This window comes from Pteronotus mesoamericanus, unplaced genomic scaffold (genome assembly GCF_021234165.1).
Source record: "Pteronotus mesoamericanus isolate MK-2021 breed Mesoamerican mustached bat unplaced genomic scaffold, CSHL_Meso_final contig_230, whole genome shotgun sequence".
In the NCBI taxonomy this organism is placed as follows: domain Eukaryota; kingdom Metazoa; phylum Chordata; class Mammalia; order Chiroptera; family Mormoopidae; genus Pteronotus; species Pteronotus mesoamericanus.
The window spans coordinates 1,934,157-1,956,439 of NW_026555096.1; the positions used below are offsets into that span (position 1 = coordinate 1,934,157).

The 22,283-nt window shown below is 44.3% G+C and overlaps 1 protein-coding gene across 2 annotated transcripts in view; it reads left to right on the forward strand.

Annotated features, from left to right (window-relative positions):
* Window positions 1-22,283, forward strand: part of ARHGAP22 (Rho GTPase activating protein 22) — a 183,654-nt gene that overhangs the window by 78,081 nt on the left and 83,290 nt on the right. The window contains exons 3-4 of one of the 2 annotated variants that reach the window (XM_054572382.1): window positions 13,005-13,092; window positions 17,145-17,230. In XM_054572382.1, the coding sequence (XP_054428357.1) occupies window positions 13,005-13,092; window positions 17,145-17,158 (102 nt within the window). In that variant the 3' untranslated portion in view covers window positions 17,159-17,230. Of the gene's footprint in view, window positions 1-13,004; window positions 13,093-17,144; window positions 17,231-22,283 lie in introns of those variants that run through there. The other variant, XM_054572381.1, reaches the window with a different exon arrangement.

Consider the following 22,283-nt stretch of genomic DNA (forward strand, 5'->3'; position numbering starts at 1 on the left):
CATTTCCTCCTTTCTACTTTCCATCTGAAAATTTCTGTCTGCAGAAGAGCAAGCAACTAGTTACTCCACAGCTGCTACCACAGATCTTGGCACAGTAAATCCCAGTGCGTCTGCTGTTCTCTGAAGAAGCAGGCGTGAATGTGAAAGAGAGGCACTAAGGCCCCCTTGCCACCTCACCACCTCCAGAGACGCCTGCAGCTATTGAGCAAATGTCTGTCACCACAGCAAGTTAGAAATCACCATGAGCAGCCCTGGCTGGTGTGGCTCAGTGGATTGAGTGCCAGCCTGCAAACCAAAGAGTCACTGGTTCAATTCCCAGTCAAGGCACATGCCTGGATTGCGGGCCAGGTCTCCAGCTGGGGGTACACAAGAAGTGTCTTTCCCTCTTTTTATCCTTCCCTTCCCCCTCTCTAAAAACAAATAAATAAAATCTTAAAAAAAAAAAACAAAAAACCCTGAGCTACTTGGGGACTGCTACTAATATCACCATTAGTGCTACAGAAGAAAAATCGAACAATAAATTTTTTCCTGTTCAAAATGTTTTGGGGGACAACTTCAAATGTTTTTGTGAAGAATTACTCACTGCAGTTTTATTAAAAAGTCATTTATTTAGGTTCAAATATCAGAATTTGTGGAGTTTTTTTAAGGGATGCTTTATATTTTTGCAGCTATTTGAGAACTATAACTCCCCAAAATTACACAGATAAAAATAAAAGTTTTAGTCAAGTTATTTTAATCAAATAGAAATTTATTTACTAAATTCAAATTGACAGTAGTAGCCAACTTGTTTTTAAACAATTTTAAACAATAGTTAAAATAGTTTTTATACATGTGGCACATCAAGGAAAAACAGAAGATTGAAGTAATTATCCCAAAATGTGCTTTTTTAAAAGATTTTATTTATCTATTTTTAGAAAGAGGGGAAGGAAAGAAAAAAGGGAAGGAGAGAAACATCAATCAGTGGCCTCTTGTACGTCCCAGCCAGACCGAACTGGCAACCTAGTCATGTGCCCTGACTGGGAATCAAACCCACGACCTTTTGTTTTGTGCGTCCATGCCCAACCAACTGAGCCACACTCATCAGAATCCAAAATATGTGTTTTAAAGCTAATCTCGCACCATCCACCAAGTTCTGAAAGTGGGCCTCTGACATGACAAAATCAGTAATAATACCTCATGAACACCTATAACCAATTATCATATGGCAATATTTGCCATTATTGTAGGGAAAGAAAACCAGGGTGCTAAGAGGCCTGATGACACACTCAAGAATGTATAAGTCACAAATGACAAATGTCTAAGTTGCACCCAAAGTCTTTTGTACCCAGAATGATGCTGCCTACAAAATGGATCTTCACTTTCTAAAAATGATTTCTGATTTTCCTTCAGTGTCACTAGCTGTCCATGTAAACGTAATGAACTTTTCTCAGGGTCTGCTAATTTCAGTCAGCACAAGCATTAGCTTACCATACTTAATTGTCTCCTACTCATAATAGATCAATCCCTTGGCTTTCAAATGAACCCAGTTAATTTACAGTAATAGCTGGGAGACCAATTGGTAAATTACTAGTTTTTTTCAATTACTAGGCAGGAAAATGAATGCAACAACATTGAGGCAGTATGAAAAACACTTTGTTCATTGCTTAGATGAGCATAACTTACTTTTAATTATATTTGGAGCTTTCTAGCTCCTTAATACATTAGTAGAAGACTGAGTGACTGTTTATCAGCAAAATGGAAGTGGTGCGGGGGCTGCTGTGGGACTCCTGCCTTGCTTGATCTGCCGAGCATGACGGGTGCACTTTCTACGTGAACTGCAGCCTTTGCAGAGGATTACAACAAGGCATGCCTTCCTCAGCTGAATGCAGCCTTTGCCCCTTTGGATCAGTCAGCTTACCAAGTCAGGCTGGCACAGGTCAATGCAGAAAAAGCTATACTGTATTCTTCAGACTAACCTCTTTTCAATTAAATGGTGTAATAGGCCCTCTCTCAGCAGCACCATAGAATTCAGAGCACAGCATTAGTTGTAAGGCCTCCCTGGCAGCATTAAGACAGAACCAAACCATTTCCAGCTGAGGGAGGACACCAGCCACAAAGCAAGCCCCTGGACCCAGCATCAACATGTCCCAGCACTGTATATTTTGAGCAGGAAGAAACCTCCAAGGACATGTGCTTAGAGGCTCAGGCCAGCCTCCAACAGGAACAGTCTGTTCACCATGACCCCAGAAAAGTGAGGACAACAGTGAGGAAGAGCAGACACATGGGTCAGTGCCTCAGACCTTGGGCTGTGAAGAGGCCCTGTGTCCCCTGGGGTCCTCCCACTGTGGGGCAGGGGCCAGGCACAGCTGCCTACCACAGGCCACCAGTTCTAAAGGAACAGCAGAGGCCTCTCCAAACCCAACATGTAGGTTCTGAAGAGCTGAGGGCTGGGGGAGCCTTGAGGTGGGCAGAAATCGGCACCAACATCTTCCTGAGTCCTGGGTCAAAGAAGATACTGGAAAGAAGTGGGGTGGCCAGCAAAGACTCCTCTCCTCTAGGAAGCTCAGAGCACGTGTCCTCTGCTGGCTGGTTCCCTTCAGAATGCACCTACCCTCAACTGCAGGGAATGACACAGCCACCAAACTCCACAGATGTCAGAGGGATTCTGCTTATCAGTTTCTCCCTTAACTCCTCTATTGGAACACCAGGTATTTTAAGGGGGCAAATAGGCCTACACTTTAGTCCAGTGAGTAAAGGAGAAAAAGGGGTCATTATCACATACCAGGACCTCCCACTGCACAGGGAAGTTTAGATCAGGATCCTGGAATGGCATGGAGCTAACTGCAGAGAAATCCGGGAACTCAGAAAGAGCACCTATTCACGAGAGGGTTAGCTCTATCCCTGGAGGTTTCCTGAGGGCTCCTCCCAGACCCCAGGCTTGAGCTGCAAGTCCATACCAGGCCCCAACTCTCAGCTCATCTTTGGATCCCACCTAGGCTTTCGTGAGCTCAGGTCCTTGACTCATAGCCCCACAGGTGAGGGATTCAGACTGTGGCCAGCTGGGCAGTGTGGAAAGGCGCAGGGAGCTGGTGCTTAGACCCCAAAGTCACTGCTTTCTGCAGCGCACAGTGCTATCTCTCCAACACTCTGCCCAGGGGAGCACACCTCGCATGCTAACAGATTCTCTAGGGAGACCAAATGTAGCCAAAATGTTTCAGAAGTGATGAAGCAGGACATGGAGACACAGGGAGCACAGCAAGTGCACCTCTCTGGCATCTGTTGGGAGAAGCTTCAGAACAAAGTCCCAAGCAAAGGATGAGGATGCACAAGTGACTCATCTAAACTCCTTAGGAAGGGAAGTGCCTCTCCACCAAGAAGCAATTTGTCTCTAACTTTATGCTGCCTTTTTTAATATCTGCATTTTGGACAGTAATGAACCATCAGGACAGGCTTGTGTGATAAAGAAGAGGGAGGATGTTTCTCTACTTGGCAGTGAACTTCATCCCAATCTGTGTCATTTAAAATTTGGAGTGGTTCAGTTCCTGGTTGGGTGTCAGAAGCTGAAGTTTTTAAAGATTGATCTGAGGCCACAATCAGAATTACAGGAGATAAGAAACCCTGAGTGATTGCTTTTTAAAATGTGTCTTCAATTTTTTTAAATGCTGCCAATGGAAAATCTTATCATGCCACTTGCTAAGAAGCATTTCAGAAGTTGGTTCTTCAGTCTCCCTCTAGACAAGGTGAAAAATGAATACTTCCCAGAGAGCCAGTCTTTAATCTGGTTGGCGTGAGAGCGAATTAGAGTTTGAATATCTCAGAACCATCATGCACCCCAAAACTCAGGCAGGTTGGGGGAAGTGCAGACATCCCAGGCTCTGCAGGAGGTCACCACAGGATTGTCACCACTAACTAGGAAGAAGGACTCCTGCCCTCACTTTCCTGGAGACTCCTGAATCTACATACTGCCTTATTTTGTGGGACAAGCAATGGTATTACTGGGACAAGCAATGGTTTTACTGGGACAGGACGCTGTTCCTAAAAACAAATAAATAAACCAATATAGTGGTCAAAATAGGTTTTAAAATAATAATTATGACAATTACCCATATTCATTTAGCCTTTCGCACTTACAGAACACTAGCTCAGGCAACTCAGTGAGGAACAAAGGACAGAGGTTAATAGTCTCATTTTTATAGTAAGAAAATCAGGCCTCGGCCCTGGACCTAAGTGGCAATGTCACCTTGATTACAAACCTTATAATTACTTTTAAATGTGCATGTGTGCGTGAGTGCATGCGCACGCGCGCGCTCGTGTGTGTGTGTGTGTGTGTGTGTGTGTGTGGTCTGTCTGGGAAAAGTCCAACATTGTTAATATAATGAGAATGGTTTGTGTGATATCTATGTAACCTGTCAGCCAAGGAGAGTGGACTGCAATGTGCATATGTGAACAGTGACAACTTCACCATATTAGTCAGTGGGGTCGGGGGAAGGTAGGTGCCGTTGAGTGAGCATGTGTGTTGCGTGGCCATCGCATTGAAAATGACTGAGCAAGTAAAGTAACAAATCTGCATCAAATTTTGCATTAAGCTTGAACAGTTCTCCACGTAAACTATTCGGATGATTCAGAAGGCCACAGCTATGGGAAGCTCATGATTTGCAGCTTCATCACAACACACCCATTCATGCATCACATCTCTTGCAGAGTTTTTTTGCAAAACATCAAATCACCCAGGTGACTCAGTCCCCCTACAGCCTACATGTGGTGCCCTGAGACTTCTGACCTTTCCCAAAACTAAAATCACCTTTGAAAGAGAAGACATTTCAGACCATCAATGAGATTCAGGAAAATATGATGGGGCAGCTGATGGCAATTGGGAGAACTGTGAGGTCCCAAGGCACCTACTTTGAAGGGGACTGAGATGTCATTGTCCTTCATACAACGTTTCTTGCATCTTGTATCTTCTTCAGTAAATGTCTCTATTTTTCATATTACATGGCTAGATATCTTCTGGATAGACCTTGTATATATATAAGTCTTAATAAATGGTCATATGTGGACTCTGATCTTTGGCTCTGTAATAGTTCACATATCACAACAATAGCACTTACTCTTGCCAGATGCTTAACCCAGTACTATAAAGACATTAGCTCATGAAATCCTCAAAACACACCACATTACAGAGGAGGAAACTGAGGCTCATCTTGTTGCGCAGGCATTGGCTGTGGAGGCCCTGTCTGAGCTTAAGGCCCAGTCATAAGCTTTCACCAATAACGTCTCTACTGTGCTGCCTTCCTGGGACTGGCAATGGCCCAGTCCCATTCCAGGTCTTCTGCTCACTCTCTCCCATTTGGTTCCCAGAGAATCCCATTGAAAAGAGAAGGAAAAGAGACTGGGCAAGATAAATTTGTCTCAACGTTTACTGTCCCTGAGCAGTGGAGTCAGGATGAAAGCTAGCACCTGTCAGGTTCCATTGACTGCCCCACACCATTTCAGAATGAAGATGAAATAGTTGCTTATATCTTCATGACTTGGGTAAGTTCTGGGTATGAGTCATCTGAATAGAAACAGGTGAACAGAAACCTTTGTCACTGTTGTTATTGTTACTCTCACTATTTCCCTGGACTGAGATGAGGCTCCCAAACCATCAGGGTCCTGGGAGCTGTTCCCAAAAGGGATCACTCCTTGCCAAACAAAAGCTATGTATGGCAGCCTCCTGGAATGGCCAGGGGTTTGTGCACTCTGGTCAGAGGACTTGGAGAGTAATTATCACTAGATTTTAGTCAGAGGGAAGTTGTGAGGCCTGCTACTCCAAATGTATGCAGAAGGGAGTGGAGAGGGCAAATCATTCTCCTTTGCCTGGGAAAGATGGATGGGCACTGCAGGCTGCAGGGAGGCTGGGCAGGCTGTCCTGGCCCTTGACACATTAACTGGGGGAGCATTCAGTCAGGAGAGATGGTGGAAAGATGGCAGCAGCCCATTACTCAGATGTGGGCAGTGTCCCATGTATTATCCAACGTCACTCCCCTCCTCTCTCTTTTTTTACTTTTACATTAAATTTTCTTATTTTAATGCAAATATTACAGGGCAAAATGTAAAGACTGCCTCACTGCTCCTACCGCTCTCTCCCAAAATATAAGTTTTCTGTGCCATTTCTATGTATTTACATGTAGCTTGTGGGTTTTGGAGAACAGATCATACTAAAGTTATTTTTCTAGCACTCCTTTTATTTTAACAATTTAGTTTAGAAGCCTTTTGTATTTACCTGATTCTGACATGGCCAGACCAGAAATTATTTAACAACTCCCCTATTGATGGACAGGAAAGTTGTTTTCCATTTTTTTATCCATTCATCTGTTGATGGTCATTTGGGTTGTATCCAGATATTGGATATTAAAAATAAAGCTGTGCCCTGACTGGTGTGGCTCAGTGGATTGAGTGCTGGCTTGCAGACCAAAAGGTTGCTGGTTTGATTCCCAGTCAGGGCACATGCCTAAGTTGCGGGCCAGGTCCCCAGTTCGAGGTGTGAGAGAGACAACTGATCACTTTCTCTCACATATCATGTTTCTTTCTCTCTCCCCCATCCTTTCCCCTCTCTATAAAAATAAATTTAAAAAACCTTTAATAAAAATTTTAAAAGTGGACACAAGAAACCCTTTTCAAAAAAAATAAAGCCACTATGACCATTCATGTACAAATCTCTGGATGGATATAGCTTTTCATTTCTCTTGGGTAGATACCTAGGAAGGGAATGGGCTGGATCACATCTTAGGTGTATAACATTTTAAGAAACTGCTGAACTTTTTAACAAAATGGTAGCATTAATTTACGCTCCCACCAGTAGTTTATGAGAGTTCTAGGTCCTTCACACTCACAACAACATGTGGTATAGTCAGTCTTCTAAATGTTGCCTTTTCTAATAGATACATAGTCATATCACATTGTAGTTTTAATTTGCATTTCCCTAATGACTAATGATGTGGAGGAATTTTTGCAAGCTTATTTGCTATGTCTATATCTTTTATAGTAAACTATCTTTTCAAATCATTTGCCTTTATAAAAGACTGGTTTGTTTGTTTTCTCATTAAATTTTGAGAGTGCTTTATATGTTTTGGAAAAAGCAGAGAAACAGATTCTCCCCTGAAACTCTAGGAGGAACACAGCTGTGCCATCTTTATTGTACCCTGTGTCAGAAATTACGAATTTCAAATATTCATATATCCTGTATTTACATATATATCCTTATTTTCAAATGTTATATATCCTGTATTCAGTCTATGATTTTCAAATGTTTCCTCCCAGGGTGTAACTCATACGTTCATTCTCTTAATCATATCTTTGATAGAACAGGGAGTTTTTATTTAAATAAGTCAAATTATCAATTAGTTCTTTAATGAATTGTGCTTCTGAGTTATATCTAAGAAATCTTTGCCTAATTCAAAGTCATAAAGGTTTTCTACAAAAGTTTTACATCTTAGATTTTACATTTAGGTATATGCCTCACCTTGAGTATATTTCTGTATATGATGTGAGGCATTGATCAAAGTTTTTTGTTGTTGTTGTTTTTCACACATGAATATGGAATGATTCCCCCACCATTTGGTGAAAACACTATCTTTCCTCCACTGAATTGCCTTTGCACTTTCTGTAAAAATCATGTATATAATATTTCTGAGCTATATACTCTTTTTCATTAATATGTTTTTCTATCTTGATGCCTATATCACAATGTTTTGATTACTATAGCTTTATGATAAGTCTTGAAATATGACAATATTAGATTTCCAATTTTGTTATTCTGTTTCAAAGTTGTCTGACTATTGTAGGTCCTTTATATTTCTACATGAATTTTAGAATAGCTAGCTGGCCAATTTTTTTCAAAACACCTACTGGGATTTTGATTGGAATTGCATTAAAGCTATAGACCACTTTGGAAAGAATTGACATCTTAACAATAGTAAGTCTTCTGACCAACAAACACAATATATCTCTCCATATCTTCTTTCATTTCTCCTAGCAATTATTTATAATTTTCAGTGCACAGATCTTGAACATCTTCTGCCAAATCTCTTCCTAAGTACTTCATATTATGCTGCAATTAAAAATGGTTCTGATTTTCAATTTCTGTTTGTTCATTGCTAGTATACAGAGATAGGGATAGTTTTGGGCATTCATTGTGGACCTTGAAACCCTGCAAATTCATTTATTACTTATAGTAGCTTTTTTTATAATAGAGTTTTCACCAGGTTTTCTACATAGACAACATAGACAATTATGCTGTCTGTGAAAACACTTTTACTTCTTCCTTTCCAATCTGGACAACTTTTACTGTTTGTCATTTTTTTATTTTTTATCCTTATTATAGCAGCTAGGACTCCAGGACAATGTTTAATAGAAGTGGTAAGAATAAACATCACTGTCTTGATCCTAGTTTTAGGGGAAAAAGCTTTTAGCATGATGTTAGCTTTTTATCTCGTGTGTGTGTGTGTGTACATACACATACTCTTTATCACATTGAAGAAGTTCTTTTTTATCCCTAGTTCATTGAGAATCTTTATCAAGAACGGATGTTGCAATTTTGTCAAATGCTTTTACTGCATCCTTTGAGGTGATTGTATATTTTCTCTTTTTCAGTTTTTTTTAAGATTTTATTTATTTATTTTACAGAGAGAGGAAAAGAGGGGGAAAGAGGGACACTGAAGTGCAAGAGAGATATTGATTGTTTGTCTCTGGCAAGCCCCCAACTGGGAACCCAGCCTGCAACCCACAAATGTGCTACGATCAGGAATCAAACCAGCAACCTCAGTCTGTAGGCTGGCACTCAATCCACTGAGCCACACCAGCCAGGGCTCTCTCTCTCTGTCTTTTTTTTTTTTTTTTTTGGTTTATTAATAAGATGAATTACATTGATTAATTTTGAAATGTTAAACCAACATTGCATATTTGGGATAAACCCCATCTGGTCATTAAGTATTTTTCTTTTTATATATTGTTGAACCTGACTTAATAAAATTTCACTGAGAATTGTTGCCTCTATATTCCTGAAGGATATTAGTCTGTAGTATTCTTTTCTTGTAATAGCTTTCATTATCAGTATATCAGTATAATACTGGCCTCATAACGTGCAGTGGAAACTATGCCCTCTTTTCCAATTTTCAATAAGAGTTTGTGTAGTGTTGATATTATTTATTCCTTAAACATTAGGTAGAATTTACCAGTGGAGCCATATGAGCCTGGAGTTTTCTTTGTGAAAAGGTTTTTAGCTACAAATTCCATTTCTTTACCAGATACAAGATTATTTAGCTATTTCTTCTTGAGAGAGCTTTGGTAGTTGTGTCTTTTTTGGTCCATTTCATCAAAGTTGCCAAATTTACTAGCATACTGTTGTTCTTAATATTATCTTATTATCCTTTTACTGTCCAAAGAATCTGTAGTGATGTCACCTCTCTCATTCCTGATATTGGTAATTTATCTTCTTTCTTTTTTCCCTAATTAATCTGGCTAAAGCCTTACAAATTTTATTGATCACCTCAGAGAAATAGCTTTTGGTTTCATTGGTTTTCTCTATTACTTTTTTAGTTTTCATTTTACTCATAGCTACTCTAATCTTTATTTTTTTGTTTTCCTTCTTTCACTTTGGGTTTCATTTGCTCTTTCTTCTTTGAATAGTTTCTTAAAGTGAAAACTGTGGTCATTGATTTGAGACCTCCTTTCTTTTCTAATATCAGTATTCCATGTTACAATTTATTCCCTAAGTACTCCTTTAAAGACATTTTACAAAATTTTGTATGTTATGTTTTCATTTTTATCCAGTTCCAATTACTTTTAATTTTTTTTCTTTGACCTATGAATTATTTAGAAGTATGTTAATTGGGTTTCAAATATTGGAGGATTTCCCAGAAATCTTTCTGTTATTGATTTTTAACTTAATTCTATTTTGGTCCAAGAACATATGTTGCATCTGAATTTTCTTTCATTTATTGAGACTTGTTTATGCCCATCTTAGAAAAAGTTTTATGTCCATTTGAAAAGAATGCGTATTCTGATGTTGAGGGAGGCAGTTATTAGGTCAAGTTGGTTGTTAGTGTTTTTTCAGGTCATCTATATCCTTACTTGTTCTATCAATTATTCATAAAGATATATGAAATTTTTTTCCTGTAATTGTTTTTAACAAGCCCTGGGGCGAGTCTGATGCCCACTCCAGGTGGAGACCTAATCCAGGTGTTTCAACTGGAGGCTTCATACTGACTCCTTACATGTCTTCTCATCACAGTTTACACAAGTGTCACACCCGACAAGAAAGTGGAGCCCTCTGCTCTTGCCCCTCCCCTAACCCTACCCCCTATGTCTGAGCAAAATGCTGTGATCAAAGCCATGCTCTTGATCCATGGAGGGCAGGAGGGATCTGGGTGGCTCTGAAAGCCAGTTCTGAAGCTCCCTTGCAGTAGTGGAGGCCACAGTGGGACTCACCTGAGAGAGAGATGAGCAGTGGGTCCCAAAGTCACAGCTTGGCTCCCCGTGGAAGCTCCTTGCACACAAAACTGTCACAAATGTGAGGAGCAAAATGTTCCAGCATCAGGCACAGTTGGGTGCACATCCCAGTTTACCCTACTTCCAGGTTGGGCTGGTTGCTTCACCTCTCCCACATTCACCTGCTCATCCAAGAAGATGGGGATAACAGTGCCTGCCCCCATGGGGGGCCTCTAGAAAGATCAAATCCAATAATTTAAACAAAGAACCAGGAATATAATACAAGCTCTGTAAACAGTAGCTATTACTGCTTTTTTCATTTAGCTGTAGAAGAAAGTAGTGTCAGTGTCAATATTGTTACTCCCCTTCTATAGATGACAGATATTGAGGCATAGAGGAAAAAACAAAGTGCTCAGAGTTACACAGAAACACTTCCTGAAACAGCAGACACCGAGACCCAGCCCATTAGCCAGTGATGGATCTTGCCGGCACCCTCTAATGAGCACATTTCCCAATCCTGAGGCTATGGTCCTAATTTATTCCCAGTAGTTCCAGATTCCCTAGAAAGAAAGTAAATGTTAATTCAGTTACAGTAGTTACCAGCTGGTTCTCTGGTTTATTGCTGTTATTTTTCTAAAGCAAGCATCTGTGGGTAAAGATGTCATTCTCCCTTTACGTTGCTTGAATGAGAAAAGGAATTCCCTTGTGTCCTTGAGGCACAAGACTCCAGCAGTCACTCAGAGGCTCCAGTCACCCTGTGAAAGCCAGGGATTGCCTGGAAAAGTGGGGAGTGAGGAGAGGGGCGTTCTGTGAGCTTGCATAGTGTAGGGGGCTGGAGGCCAAGTGGATAAATCATAAATCACAGGACCACACCCCTCACCTGGGCAAGTGCAGACACAGGGAGGATGTTCCCACACCCAGCATGGAGCCCTGACACACAATCATAGCTGGGCTTTATTTAGCAAACCCACAGCTTTCACCATGTGCCAGGCACTGCTCTGAGGACTTCCCAAGTACTAATTCATTTAATACTCATAAGAGCCCCACAAAGTACTATTGTTATTCCTATTTCACATGTAAGGAAATTGGGAGGTTGCACAGAGAAGTTAAGCAATTTGCCTTGGATCACACAAGTAAATAGCTGAGCCAGGATTTGAATTCAGGCAGTTAGGTTGTGGGGATGGAGTTTAAAAAGGGTTTCCCATGGAGACAACCAAAAATATGTAGTCAAAGCCACATATGGGGTAGCGAACACATAATACAATATAGAGATGATGTATTATAGAATTATAAATCTGAAACCTACATAATTTTATTAACCAATATCACCTCAATAAATTCAATAAATTTAAAAATGCTTCAATAAAATTTTTAAAAACCCACACAAGGTCTAAGTTGGGCAAATCTGAGTATGAACAAAATGAAGAAAGGTTTCAACAGAAATCAGTCACTAACATAGAGAAGTGGGCAAAGGAGGCCTAGCCTAGTGGGTGGGGAAAGGGTAAGTCAAAGTGCTTATGATAGCCCCTCACCTAGAGCAGGACTTCCTGAACAGAAATGTGGGGTCTCAACATCCCTGAGAAGTAGGAGTTACTGTTCCACTGAAGGGATATAGAAACTAAGTTTCAGAGAAATTAAGCAGTCTGCTTAAGTTTACATGGCCAGGAAGTGCAGGCCTGGGACTCAAACCCGGCCTACCCATTTCTACACCCATACTCTTTCCCGGCATCTTTCAGCCCTGCTTCCAGATTTCAGAATTAGAGAATAGAGTGGGCCTTTTTTGTCCCCCTTCTCCGTGTTAGTTAATGATTTCTGTTGAGGCCTATCTTCATTTTGTTCATGCTCAGATTTGCCCAACTCAGTCTGTGTGTGGCTTTGACTATACATGCTTGGTTCTCTCTGTGGGAAACCCACCTTAAACTCCATCCCTATAGCCTAACTGCCTAGGTTCAAATCCTGACTCAGCTACTTACTGGCAGTGTGACCCCAGTAACGTGTATACCAGCCCATGGCACAATGTGTGCTGAATACCTCATGTGTGACAGCTGACTTCCACTGAACAGTTAAAAGAAATCACACCTGGCCAGGATGGGGCAGAAGAGGAGTTACACAGATCTGCTGATCCTTTCTCCCAAGTCATCTCAGGGACAGTTTCATAGGAGTGTGCCAACCTTTCCCTCCCTGACTCTCTCCAACCTATAACCCCTGTCCCAGAAAGAGGATATTGGAACTAGGAGCTCTCTGCTTGACAGGGGCCTTCCCCCACTGCTCCAGACTTGCATTTCCATCCCTCACCAAGGGAGTAAGAACTCTGGGCAGAGCTCCTGCGGCAGCATGTGCATGCCATGGGGACTCAGCCAGGGCCTGAGCTGAGCCTGAAATCTACCTTGAAGAAGAAGCCTGCACCCCTCCTTGACACCCAGTCTTATCAGCCAGTGCCTAGAGGGCTGAGTCCCTAACCCCATGGCCCCACCCTCCCTCTCGAGGAGACCTGACCATAGAAGTCCTTTCCCAGTCATCTCATGTCACCTGTGTTTGTGTTTGTCTCTTTGCTTTAGGGATTTATTTCTCTGCAAGGGATGCAGGTGACCCAACTTCTTCCTGGCCCTGAGGATGTGGGGAAGCACCTCTTTGAGATCAGCCCAGGTAGGCCTGAGCACCTTGCAGCTCTGTGCTAGGGCCGGCCCTGGTGGCCCCAATGGGGGTGTTGCCACATCTTCAGCCTGAGAAGGGCAAAGCTCCTTCATGAAATTCCAGTGCTGTCTCTAAGCATGACTTGGAAATTTGGGCCAAATCTAGAGGATTTTGCAAATTTGGGGGGAATTAAAAAATCCAATTAATCATGTGGGTAATTAGTTTTTGATGGATTTTTAAATTCACTGTAAACACAAGGGAAGAAACCAATCAACTGGGACACCTGAGGGTGAAGGTTCAAACAACAAATCTGGGTCATATACAAATAAGTCACTAGCACCAATTCAGAGCATTAAAATAAGCTTTACCATGAATTCCAAAACAGAATTGCAACGTAGAAGGGAAGAATTTAATCCAAAGAACTGCTATCGTGTTAGTAGTCACAAAATAATTTTTTGACGTTTCCTGTTTTAAAATATGATTGTTATTGAGCTAAGTAAATGTGTTTCGCAGATGGGCCAATCTGTTCACAGAGGGGCCTGGTTCCACAGTCAGGTTGTGTTGTACTCAACCTGACCTCCCCCGAGAACCCCCCATCCCCTGCCCCAGGAAGCAGAACCTGAGAGGGTACCTGAGCAGTTTATTTAGAGGCAATGCCAAAAAGCAAGGAGAAGGGGGCAGGATGGGAAGAGAGCCAAGTAGGCTGTGCTATGAGCTGGCAGCTGCTGTGGTACCCAGACTCAGTTCCAATAGGACTGTGGAGGCTGTGGGGACTGTGGGGAACAGGCCTTAGAGGTGTCTTGCCCAAGGAGCATGGAAGCCAGGGGTATGCACCAGTGATTAATTGCAAGCTACTTCCTGGGGAGCTCACGCTGGCATATCTGGCCTGCCCTGCACATGCACCAAGCTCCATACAGACAGAGAAGGCCTGCAGGGAGAGTTGCAGGTGCTTGAGGAGGTCATCCACATGGATGGGAACAGTTGCCTGAAGGTCTAGGCAGGGCAGCTAGCCATCGTGTCCTATGGGTATACATTAATTTTAAATGTCCTTCTGGGAAGTGGTAGCTATGAATTGACTAGGGCCTCACCGGGGTCTGTGAGGTAAAAAGTTTACAGTTTCAGAGCAGCATGGTCACCCAACCACTCTGAAAAGGTGACCTAGTGTTATAGAACCCCAGCCTATGCTGTTATGGAACAGTTGTGAGGTCCGATTGCCCACCACCACCAAGCATGACAGTAAATGCTAGAGTTTGGTGAAAAGGAAAAAAATTGTTTATTTAAAAGTTTTACAGAATTAAAAACAGCAATAAGATACCACTTCATACCTGTCAGGTGGCCATGATAAATAAATCAACAAACAAGTGCTGGTGAGATTATGGAGGAAAGGGAACCCTAGTGTACTCACTGTTGGCGGGAATGCAGACTGGTGCAGCCACTGTGGAAAGCAGTGTGGAATTTCCTCAAAAAACTAAAAATGGAACTGCCTTTTGACCCAGCAATTCCACTGCTGGGATTATACCCCAAGAATCCCAAATCACCAATTCAAAAGACCTATGCACCCCCATGTTATAGCAGCGTTACTTAAAACAGCCAAGTGTTGGAAGCAACCTAAGTGCCCATCAGTAAATGGGTGAATCAAAAATCTGTGGTACATTCACACAGTGGAATATTACGCAGCAGAAAGAAAGAACTCCTACCTTTCACAACAGCATGGATGGAACTGGAGAATATTATGCTAAGTGAAATAAGCCAGGTAATGAAAGACAAATACCATATGATCTCATCTGGAAGTGGAATAATGAGCAAAACAAACAAATGAGCAAAACAGAAACGGAAGCATGGAAACAAGGAACAGACCGACAGTGAACAGAGGGGATGGGGGAGGGGGAGAAGTGAACATAGGGGAGCAGGGAGGGGGTTAATGGGGAAGAGAAAAGGAAGGGGCAAGCCAAGGAACATGAATAGAAGACTCATGGGCATGGACAATGGGGAGGATTGATTGTGGGAGTGGTGGAGAAGACGGGCAGAGGAGAGCAATGGGGAAAAAGGCAGGACAACTGTAACTGAATAACAATAAAAAGAAAGTTATACAGAATTAGAATATTGGGGGAATTCTGCCATTAAGTCCCTCTCCCTTTAAAACACTCACAAACACACAGTCCTCCCTCCCTTTGCCAAACCAGGCCAGTTTCAGAACACACCAGTCAGAGGCACTGTCTTTCAGAAAAAACAAGTCCACGGCTCAGTATTCCCCATCACAGTTCGGCATTCCAGGTATCTCCCATTAATCTGTGCCTGACTGGGCAGGTCCCCGCAATTCCATCAGCTGTGCTGCCCTGTTCCCCCAGGCAGGTTTCCCAGCCTGTCTCATCTTTCTTTCTCCAGCTCTTAATCCAAAACTTGATGGCATCTCCTTATACCAGACCTCATGGCAGGCTGGTGGGGGCCCTTCTACACCTTTTCAAACCACATACTAACCCTCATGGCTGGCCATCCTAATTTTAAATACTGACCCAGAGCTTCCTACATGACTTCATACTCAGCACTATATGTACTGAAGGTCACAATGGGCTTTACCAGGATAGCAGCATGCACTTGCCCTTGGAATGCAAAGTGCCTTAATCTCCATGTCATCTGCTTCCCCCAACCTCCAAACCATGGATTGTGGGGACTTTGGGGACCTCTCACCCTGTACCCTGTTTCACTGGATTTAGGTTGCCCAACAAGGCATGGATCATCCCAGGCTGGGACCAGCCAGCACCAAGCAGCCCACTGTGAGCCCGCATGAATGAATGCAAGGCTACAGCAGGCCGTGTTCACCTTTGCTCTGTCCACCTTGGGAATTCCAGGGAGTACTGGCTGAAGCTGAAGTGCAGGGAACCCTCCAACTACATGCTCTGCATGTGGACTTCAAGCAACATGGTTTCATTTAGGCACTCCCTACTTGGGCATCCTTCTACTACAAGTACCATGGAAGGCAGTAACAGAGCGATCCCAGGATAAGAAGTGGAAGATTGAGGCTTGGTCAACTGTAGAACAGGGGTAAAGGCTTCTGTAAAGAAGACAGAGAAGAATGAAGGACACAGTGAGGTAGACAGGGCCCTGCCCTCTGGGGGAGGAGGAGTGGGGCACACGCAAGGAAGGCCTCTGGGGGAGGGGCCCTGAACCTGGAGAATGAAAAGGTGGCAATCAACACACCTCAGCCACAAATTCAGAAAGGCAATGAGCATGTGCCCCAAGGACCTGAAAGGGAAAAACCTCCGCTGAGCTTGCTCTTTATCTGGGTCAGAGCTATTTATGAGGATTTCTTGACTCTGGGGGGATGAAGACCCACTTGCCAAATAAGGTAACATTCACAGGTCGCGAGAATTGGGACTTAGACATCTCCATGGGGCCCACAGTACCCAAAACAACTGTCTGAGGTATGCCTATTTTATTTAAAAGGGCACTGGAGGTTAGAAAGGGTAGAAGGCTTGCCCTAGGACACACAACCAGGTAGTAGTAGGTTTAGGGCTCCTACCCAGGCAGTTTGACTTCCAAAGCCATGCACTTAAGCTGCCCTCCAATACAGGTGCAGATTCTAGTGTCTTAACCATCTGGGCCTGGGAGATCTAGGGATGCTGTTATAGGAAGAAAAGTTCCCTGTACCCTTTCATATCAAGCACAGCAGTAGTCTAAGCACCAGATTCTTACAGGTTCAAGGACTGTCATCTCTGCCCTTTTGCCCTATGCACATGCCTGAAGGTCTTGGGCTGGGGTGGTTGGGGAGGCGCCCACAGCTGTGAGGCTACCCAGGGAAAGCAGGCCGGGTGTGGGCAGTAAGGGGTTCAGTCACCCTTTAGGAAACACTAAGGAAGAAAGACTTGCCCTGGTTGGTGTGGCTCAGTGGATTGGGCACCAGCCATGAACCGAAAGTTCTCTGGTTCAGTTCCTGGTCTGGGCACATGCCTGGGTTGCAGGCCATGTCCCTGGTTGGGGGTGTGCGAGAGGCAACTCATCAATCAATTCTCTCGCACATTGATGTTTCTCTCTCTCTCATTCTCCTTCCCCTCCCTTCTCTCTAGAAATGAATAAATAAAATCAAAAGAAAAAAGAAAAAAAAGGAAAGACTCAATAACCTCCTCTGGACTGACTCATCATTCTGGCTGGGGAAGTTCAGGAGTGGGCACATGTCTGCCAACCCCAGTGGCCAGAGCAGGGGAAACTTGATAATGCATAAATAAACTACATGAATTTTAAGTCTTCGTTCTATGACTTAAAATCTGTGACGTTGTGCTCTTCAACAGTATTAAAATATCAGATAGAATTAAAAATGAGGAAAAGTTAAGCTGTGAGTGCCATCTAGTGGAGAGACTGCCAATTCTACAACAGGCCCTGCGTGCCCCGTACCCACCTCCAACCATTTCAGCCAGGCCACACTTCTGACTCTTGCTGGGTCCCCACAATCATTAAGGGGGGAGAAGGGAAAGGCTGCAGCTTAAGCCAGCTCTGATGCTGTCTCTGGGTCAGGCCGGAAGGAGCAAGGCCCCAGGAAGCAGCAGTCATTCAAGGACCCCAAGTCACTTTCCCACCTGGGCCTCTTCTTCTCCCTGGGCAGATAGTTGTTTGCTATAATATTGTGATTTATAGGAAGAAATATTTATTTGATCTTTGTCCTGGTTCCTGGCACAGAACCAGGTCTTTGTCCTGGTTCAGAGGATCTTAAAACCATCTGAATTTCCTACCTGAGGAGAGTGATAAAGGTGTCAATTGCTATGTTAATGAGGTGGCTTGGAAATCACCTAAGGATGGGGGCTGATTGCCAGAGGAGCTAACCTTTTGATTAGAGGGCAGGAATTGTCAGTCCCAAGCCTGACCTCTGGGGAGGGGAGAGGGAATGGAAGTTGATTCAGTCACCAATGGCCAAGGATTTAATCAACCATGCCTCTTTAACAAAGCCTCCATAAAAACCCCAAATGGCCGCATTTGGGGAGTTCCTGGGTTGGTGAACACGTGGAAATTTTGGAAGAGCGGGGTGTTCTGAGAGGACATGGTACTACATTTAGTAATTAGTTTATGTCTGCTGTGAGATGAAAAAGATTGAAAATTGCAATCTTTTCATCTAGATAGGAGTTCATGTAGATAGGAGTTAAATTGCAGGACATCCAGCTGGTGTCTGAGAATTGCTTGGTGGTGTGAGAAAACAATCAACACACACGTTGTAATTGGTGACCAGAGTTTTACCTGGCAAACACCGCCCACTCTCAGCCCTTTAAAAGCTGTTGATCCTGGTGGCCTCCCAGACACTCATTTCTTAGCAATGCAGGCATATGGCCACAGGGATGGTCAAGGAGTGGAGAAGCCTGCTCTGGCACTCTGGACAAAAAGAATTGCTAAACCGATGAGATGCTTATGTTTGGTGGGAGGAATTAGGTAATCTATAAAGCAGAGTAATTGATTACTAATATCCCTCTTCTGGTATCAGCATGATGCTACCAAAGGAAAGCAGGTCAATTCACTGTAAGAATTCTGATAGAGCCCTAAGCTTCGGCAAGTAGTCACTAGACTGTCGTATCTCCATCGCTGGGCGTGTCTTTCAAGAGTCCCAACTGCAGGTAGCAGAAGCCATCTCTGGCTAGCTCAGGTGAAGAGGAAATTGGCCGGAAGCTCTGGGGCTGCATGGAATCCTGGGGAAGCTGGAGAGCTGTGTGAGGAAGGGCAGGTGGCAGGGCTGCTCAGAGGTCCTGGAGCCGGGAACAGAGGACAGGTTGGTGCTCTGTGCTGGAAGGCTGAATCCTGCCTGACGCTTCTTTAGTCCTAGTGTCGCTGGCTCAGGGTCCAAACTCTCAATGGCCATGTTTAGGCCACATGCTAGTCTTTGACAACACTGAGGCAGGGAGGAAAGGCCTGTTCACTCCAGCAGCTGGACAGACCCAGCTGGGCTGGGTAAACTACGCTCACCAAGGCATCTGGCAGCAGAAGCAGGGAGCCCCCAAAGGTACTCAGTACTTTCAGGAAGGGAGGGGAGTTGACAGGTGGCAGTCTCCATCAATGTGCACTGCACCAAACATAGTCTATGGTTCCGTTTCTGCCAGGCCAAGTGTCACATTGTCGGCCTTTCCACAGAGCCACACCAGGGCCCCAGGATGAGGTGCCTGTCAAGGCCCAGTTCCTCTAGGGTATGCTGGGAGCCCAGCTTGTAGGGTCTTCAGCCCCAAGTGAGACAAAGGCCACCTTGAATCTCAGGAAAGAGAAGAGCAGGGAACACCGTCTTCTCGAGGGGGAGGACAGGAGGGTATAACGGCTGATCTGAAGTCTGGGCCCAGTTCCCATCCCAGAACATGTCTGCTTTGAGCCCCACAGACCGTATTTCTCAAGATAAAGTGCTTGAGGCTCTAGTGGGAGCCGCCCAGTTCAGAGGTCTGACAGAACCCTGCCTTCCCACCAAGCCCCCGGTTGCCTCTCTTCCCCCAGGCTGCTGGGGACTCCCACACACTCCACAACACCTGGCGGGCACCCTGCTGGCAGTAGGCTGGGTAAGGATGGCTTTGAGGTCTTGACAGTGTTGGGAGTCCAGAAAAATTAGGGACCCGTGGCTGATTGTACCCATGTGAGCAGAATACAGATGTTCTCCAGGGCAGGATAGATAAGAAGATTTCTGCGAGACAGTCAGGAGACAAGCCCAGGCACCATCTCCCTGTTTGCACCTGTTTTCTGTCAGAGTCAGGGAGAACTGACAGAAGCCTGGCTCTGCCACCCAGGACCAGTCACTGATTGTTCTATGCCCCTGTTTCATCATTTGCAAACTACGGATAATAATAGAGCCCCGTAGTTTACAAATGATGAAACGAACCCCTCACCAGAGGTTTGGTGAGGATGCAGTGAGATCCAGTGCCTGGCTCATGTTTTTATATTCCCGCCTCTCTGCAGTCTCTCTGTTTATCAATATTACAAATAATAACACAGGTAGTGCTTAGCTATTACCTGTAAGTAAACAGTCCCAATATTGTGTGAGAAGTGCTCATTCAGAGGTGTCCTTAGGGAGAGAGCCTGTGGGCTGGGTAGAGGGGGAACTTGTCTGGATGGTTCGAGAAGGTTTCACTAAGCCCTGACAGAAAAGTAGAAGTTATCCAGAGGGGCAAAAAAGAAGAAGGACTTCCCCAGGGTGGCCAAGAACAGCTGATAGAGTTCACAAAGGCACAGAGCCTTAGAGAGCATGTTGTGCAGGAGACTCAGGGAGCAGAGGACCAAGGTGGAAAGGCTGACAGGGACGAGGTCTCATAGCACCTGGGATGCTGGACAGACTTTAGCTGTTGAAAATCTTCACCTGGCAGGAGGGATGATTAAAACCAAAATCATATGTTAGAAAGATCACTAGGGCCCTGGCCAGGTGGCTCAGTTGGCTAAAGCGTCATCCCATACACCAAGGCTGCAGTTCAATCCCTGTTCAGGGCAAATACAGGAATCAACCAATAAATACATAAATGGGTGGAACAACAAATCGATGTCTCTCCCCGACCCCAATCAATTATTAAAAATTAAAAAAAAAAAAAAAGGAGCACAAGGGCAGTGATGGGGGAATCACAAGGATCAGGCAGGAAGGTCCGTTCATCTTTGCCACAGTCTAAGCTATGCCCCACCCTCAGCCCAGTAAGTTCCGCAGAGAAGACCTCTCTGACATGAGAGGAATAGGATGAGAGGCCCTGCCACAGTGCACACAGGGTCCTGTGGGTAAGGCAACTCAAAAGCCTGGCCACTCAAAGCTGAGGCTTGATTCTTTCTGTGTAGTTACCAACTTAGCCCCTAACTTGCTGGGGGAACCAAATCAGGTTTCTTCCCTTCTCTGAGTCTCTGTTTTCTCATCAGTGACATAAGAAGGTTGTTGGCCTTCGTGACCTCCAAGGTGTCACCCAGGAAGAATGGGTGCCAGCAGTTTCTTATGGTTGCATTGGGTCTTCGAAGCCACTCTTGGGCATTGAGCTTGCAGCTGCCTGCCCTTATCTGGCCTACAGCTTAGAGAAGCTAGGAGGAGTGCTGCCTGCTTTCTGAGGCCTGACCTGAACCAGAGCCAGCACACACAGATTTCTCTATGGAGGTAGACTGCTACGGTGCTCCTGACACCTACAGAGCATCACAGTAATTGCCTTCTGAGTGGGATGCCGATCTCAGCCGATCTCGGCACCTGGTACCAGTCAGCCTGCATATCAGCCTGACCTCATGCAGCCCTGCTGAGTTTGCCCACAGAGCACACATCAATGGGTAATGACTAGAAATTAAATTAGATGAGAAGCTCACAGGAGATCCCCCCACCCCCGCCCCGCCAAGAGTGGGAGAATCAGCAAATACGAGAGTGGTTGCTTGTATTTCCCTGCTTTGCATCTGGCCCTCCTGTCTTAACCTCACTTTTCTCAACTAAACACAGGTATTAGAAACTCCCGCTCGCTCGTGTCCCTGCAATAGATGATGCCTTTGAAGAGGAGAGTGCAGTTCATTCCTTTGGCCAAAATCGTGTTCGAGGGAAGATCTGTTTAGTGGACATCTAATACACCGTTGTGATGAAACTGATAATTCTGATGCTCAGTTATACCAGCCCCATTTCGAGTGCTCAGCAGACATCTGGTGGAGTCTGTTGCACAGCACAGGCCCAGATTAGGAGGGTCTGCAGTGCACTCCCTGATAGACATAGAAACATAGAATTGGTGCTCCACAGGTACTCAGAAAATGAAAGGGAGGGAGAAAGGGAGGGAGGAAGAACTCCTGGCTGGGAAAGCCTACACTTTGGAATCAGACACCTAGATTCACATTTTAGCTCTTCCACTCAGTATTTCAAGAACTTAGACCTATTGCTCTGACTGATGTGGCACTGTGGGTTGGGCATCATCCCCCAAACTGAAAGGTCCCCAGTTCAGTTCCCGGTCAAGGCACATACCTGGGTTGCAGGCCAGTCCCCCACTTGGGGCCATGTGGGCAACCGGTAGATGTTTCTCTCACACACTGATGTTTCTCTCCTTCTCTTTCTTCCTCCCTTCCCCTCTCTCTAAAAATAAATAAATGAAATCTTTAAAAAAAAAAAAAAAAAGGACTCAGACCTATTAACTTAAATTCTCTGAGTCTCATTTTTATCATCTGATAATAGAAATAAAACAACCTGCATGGCAAAATGGCTGTGGCCATCAAGTGAACTAAATATGTGGAAGTACAGAGGACACTCCCCACCCTCCGTT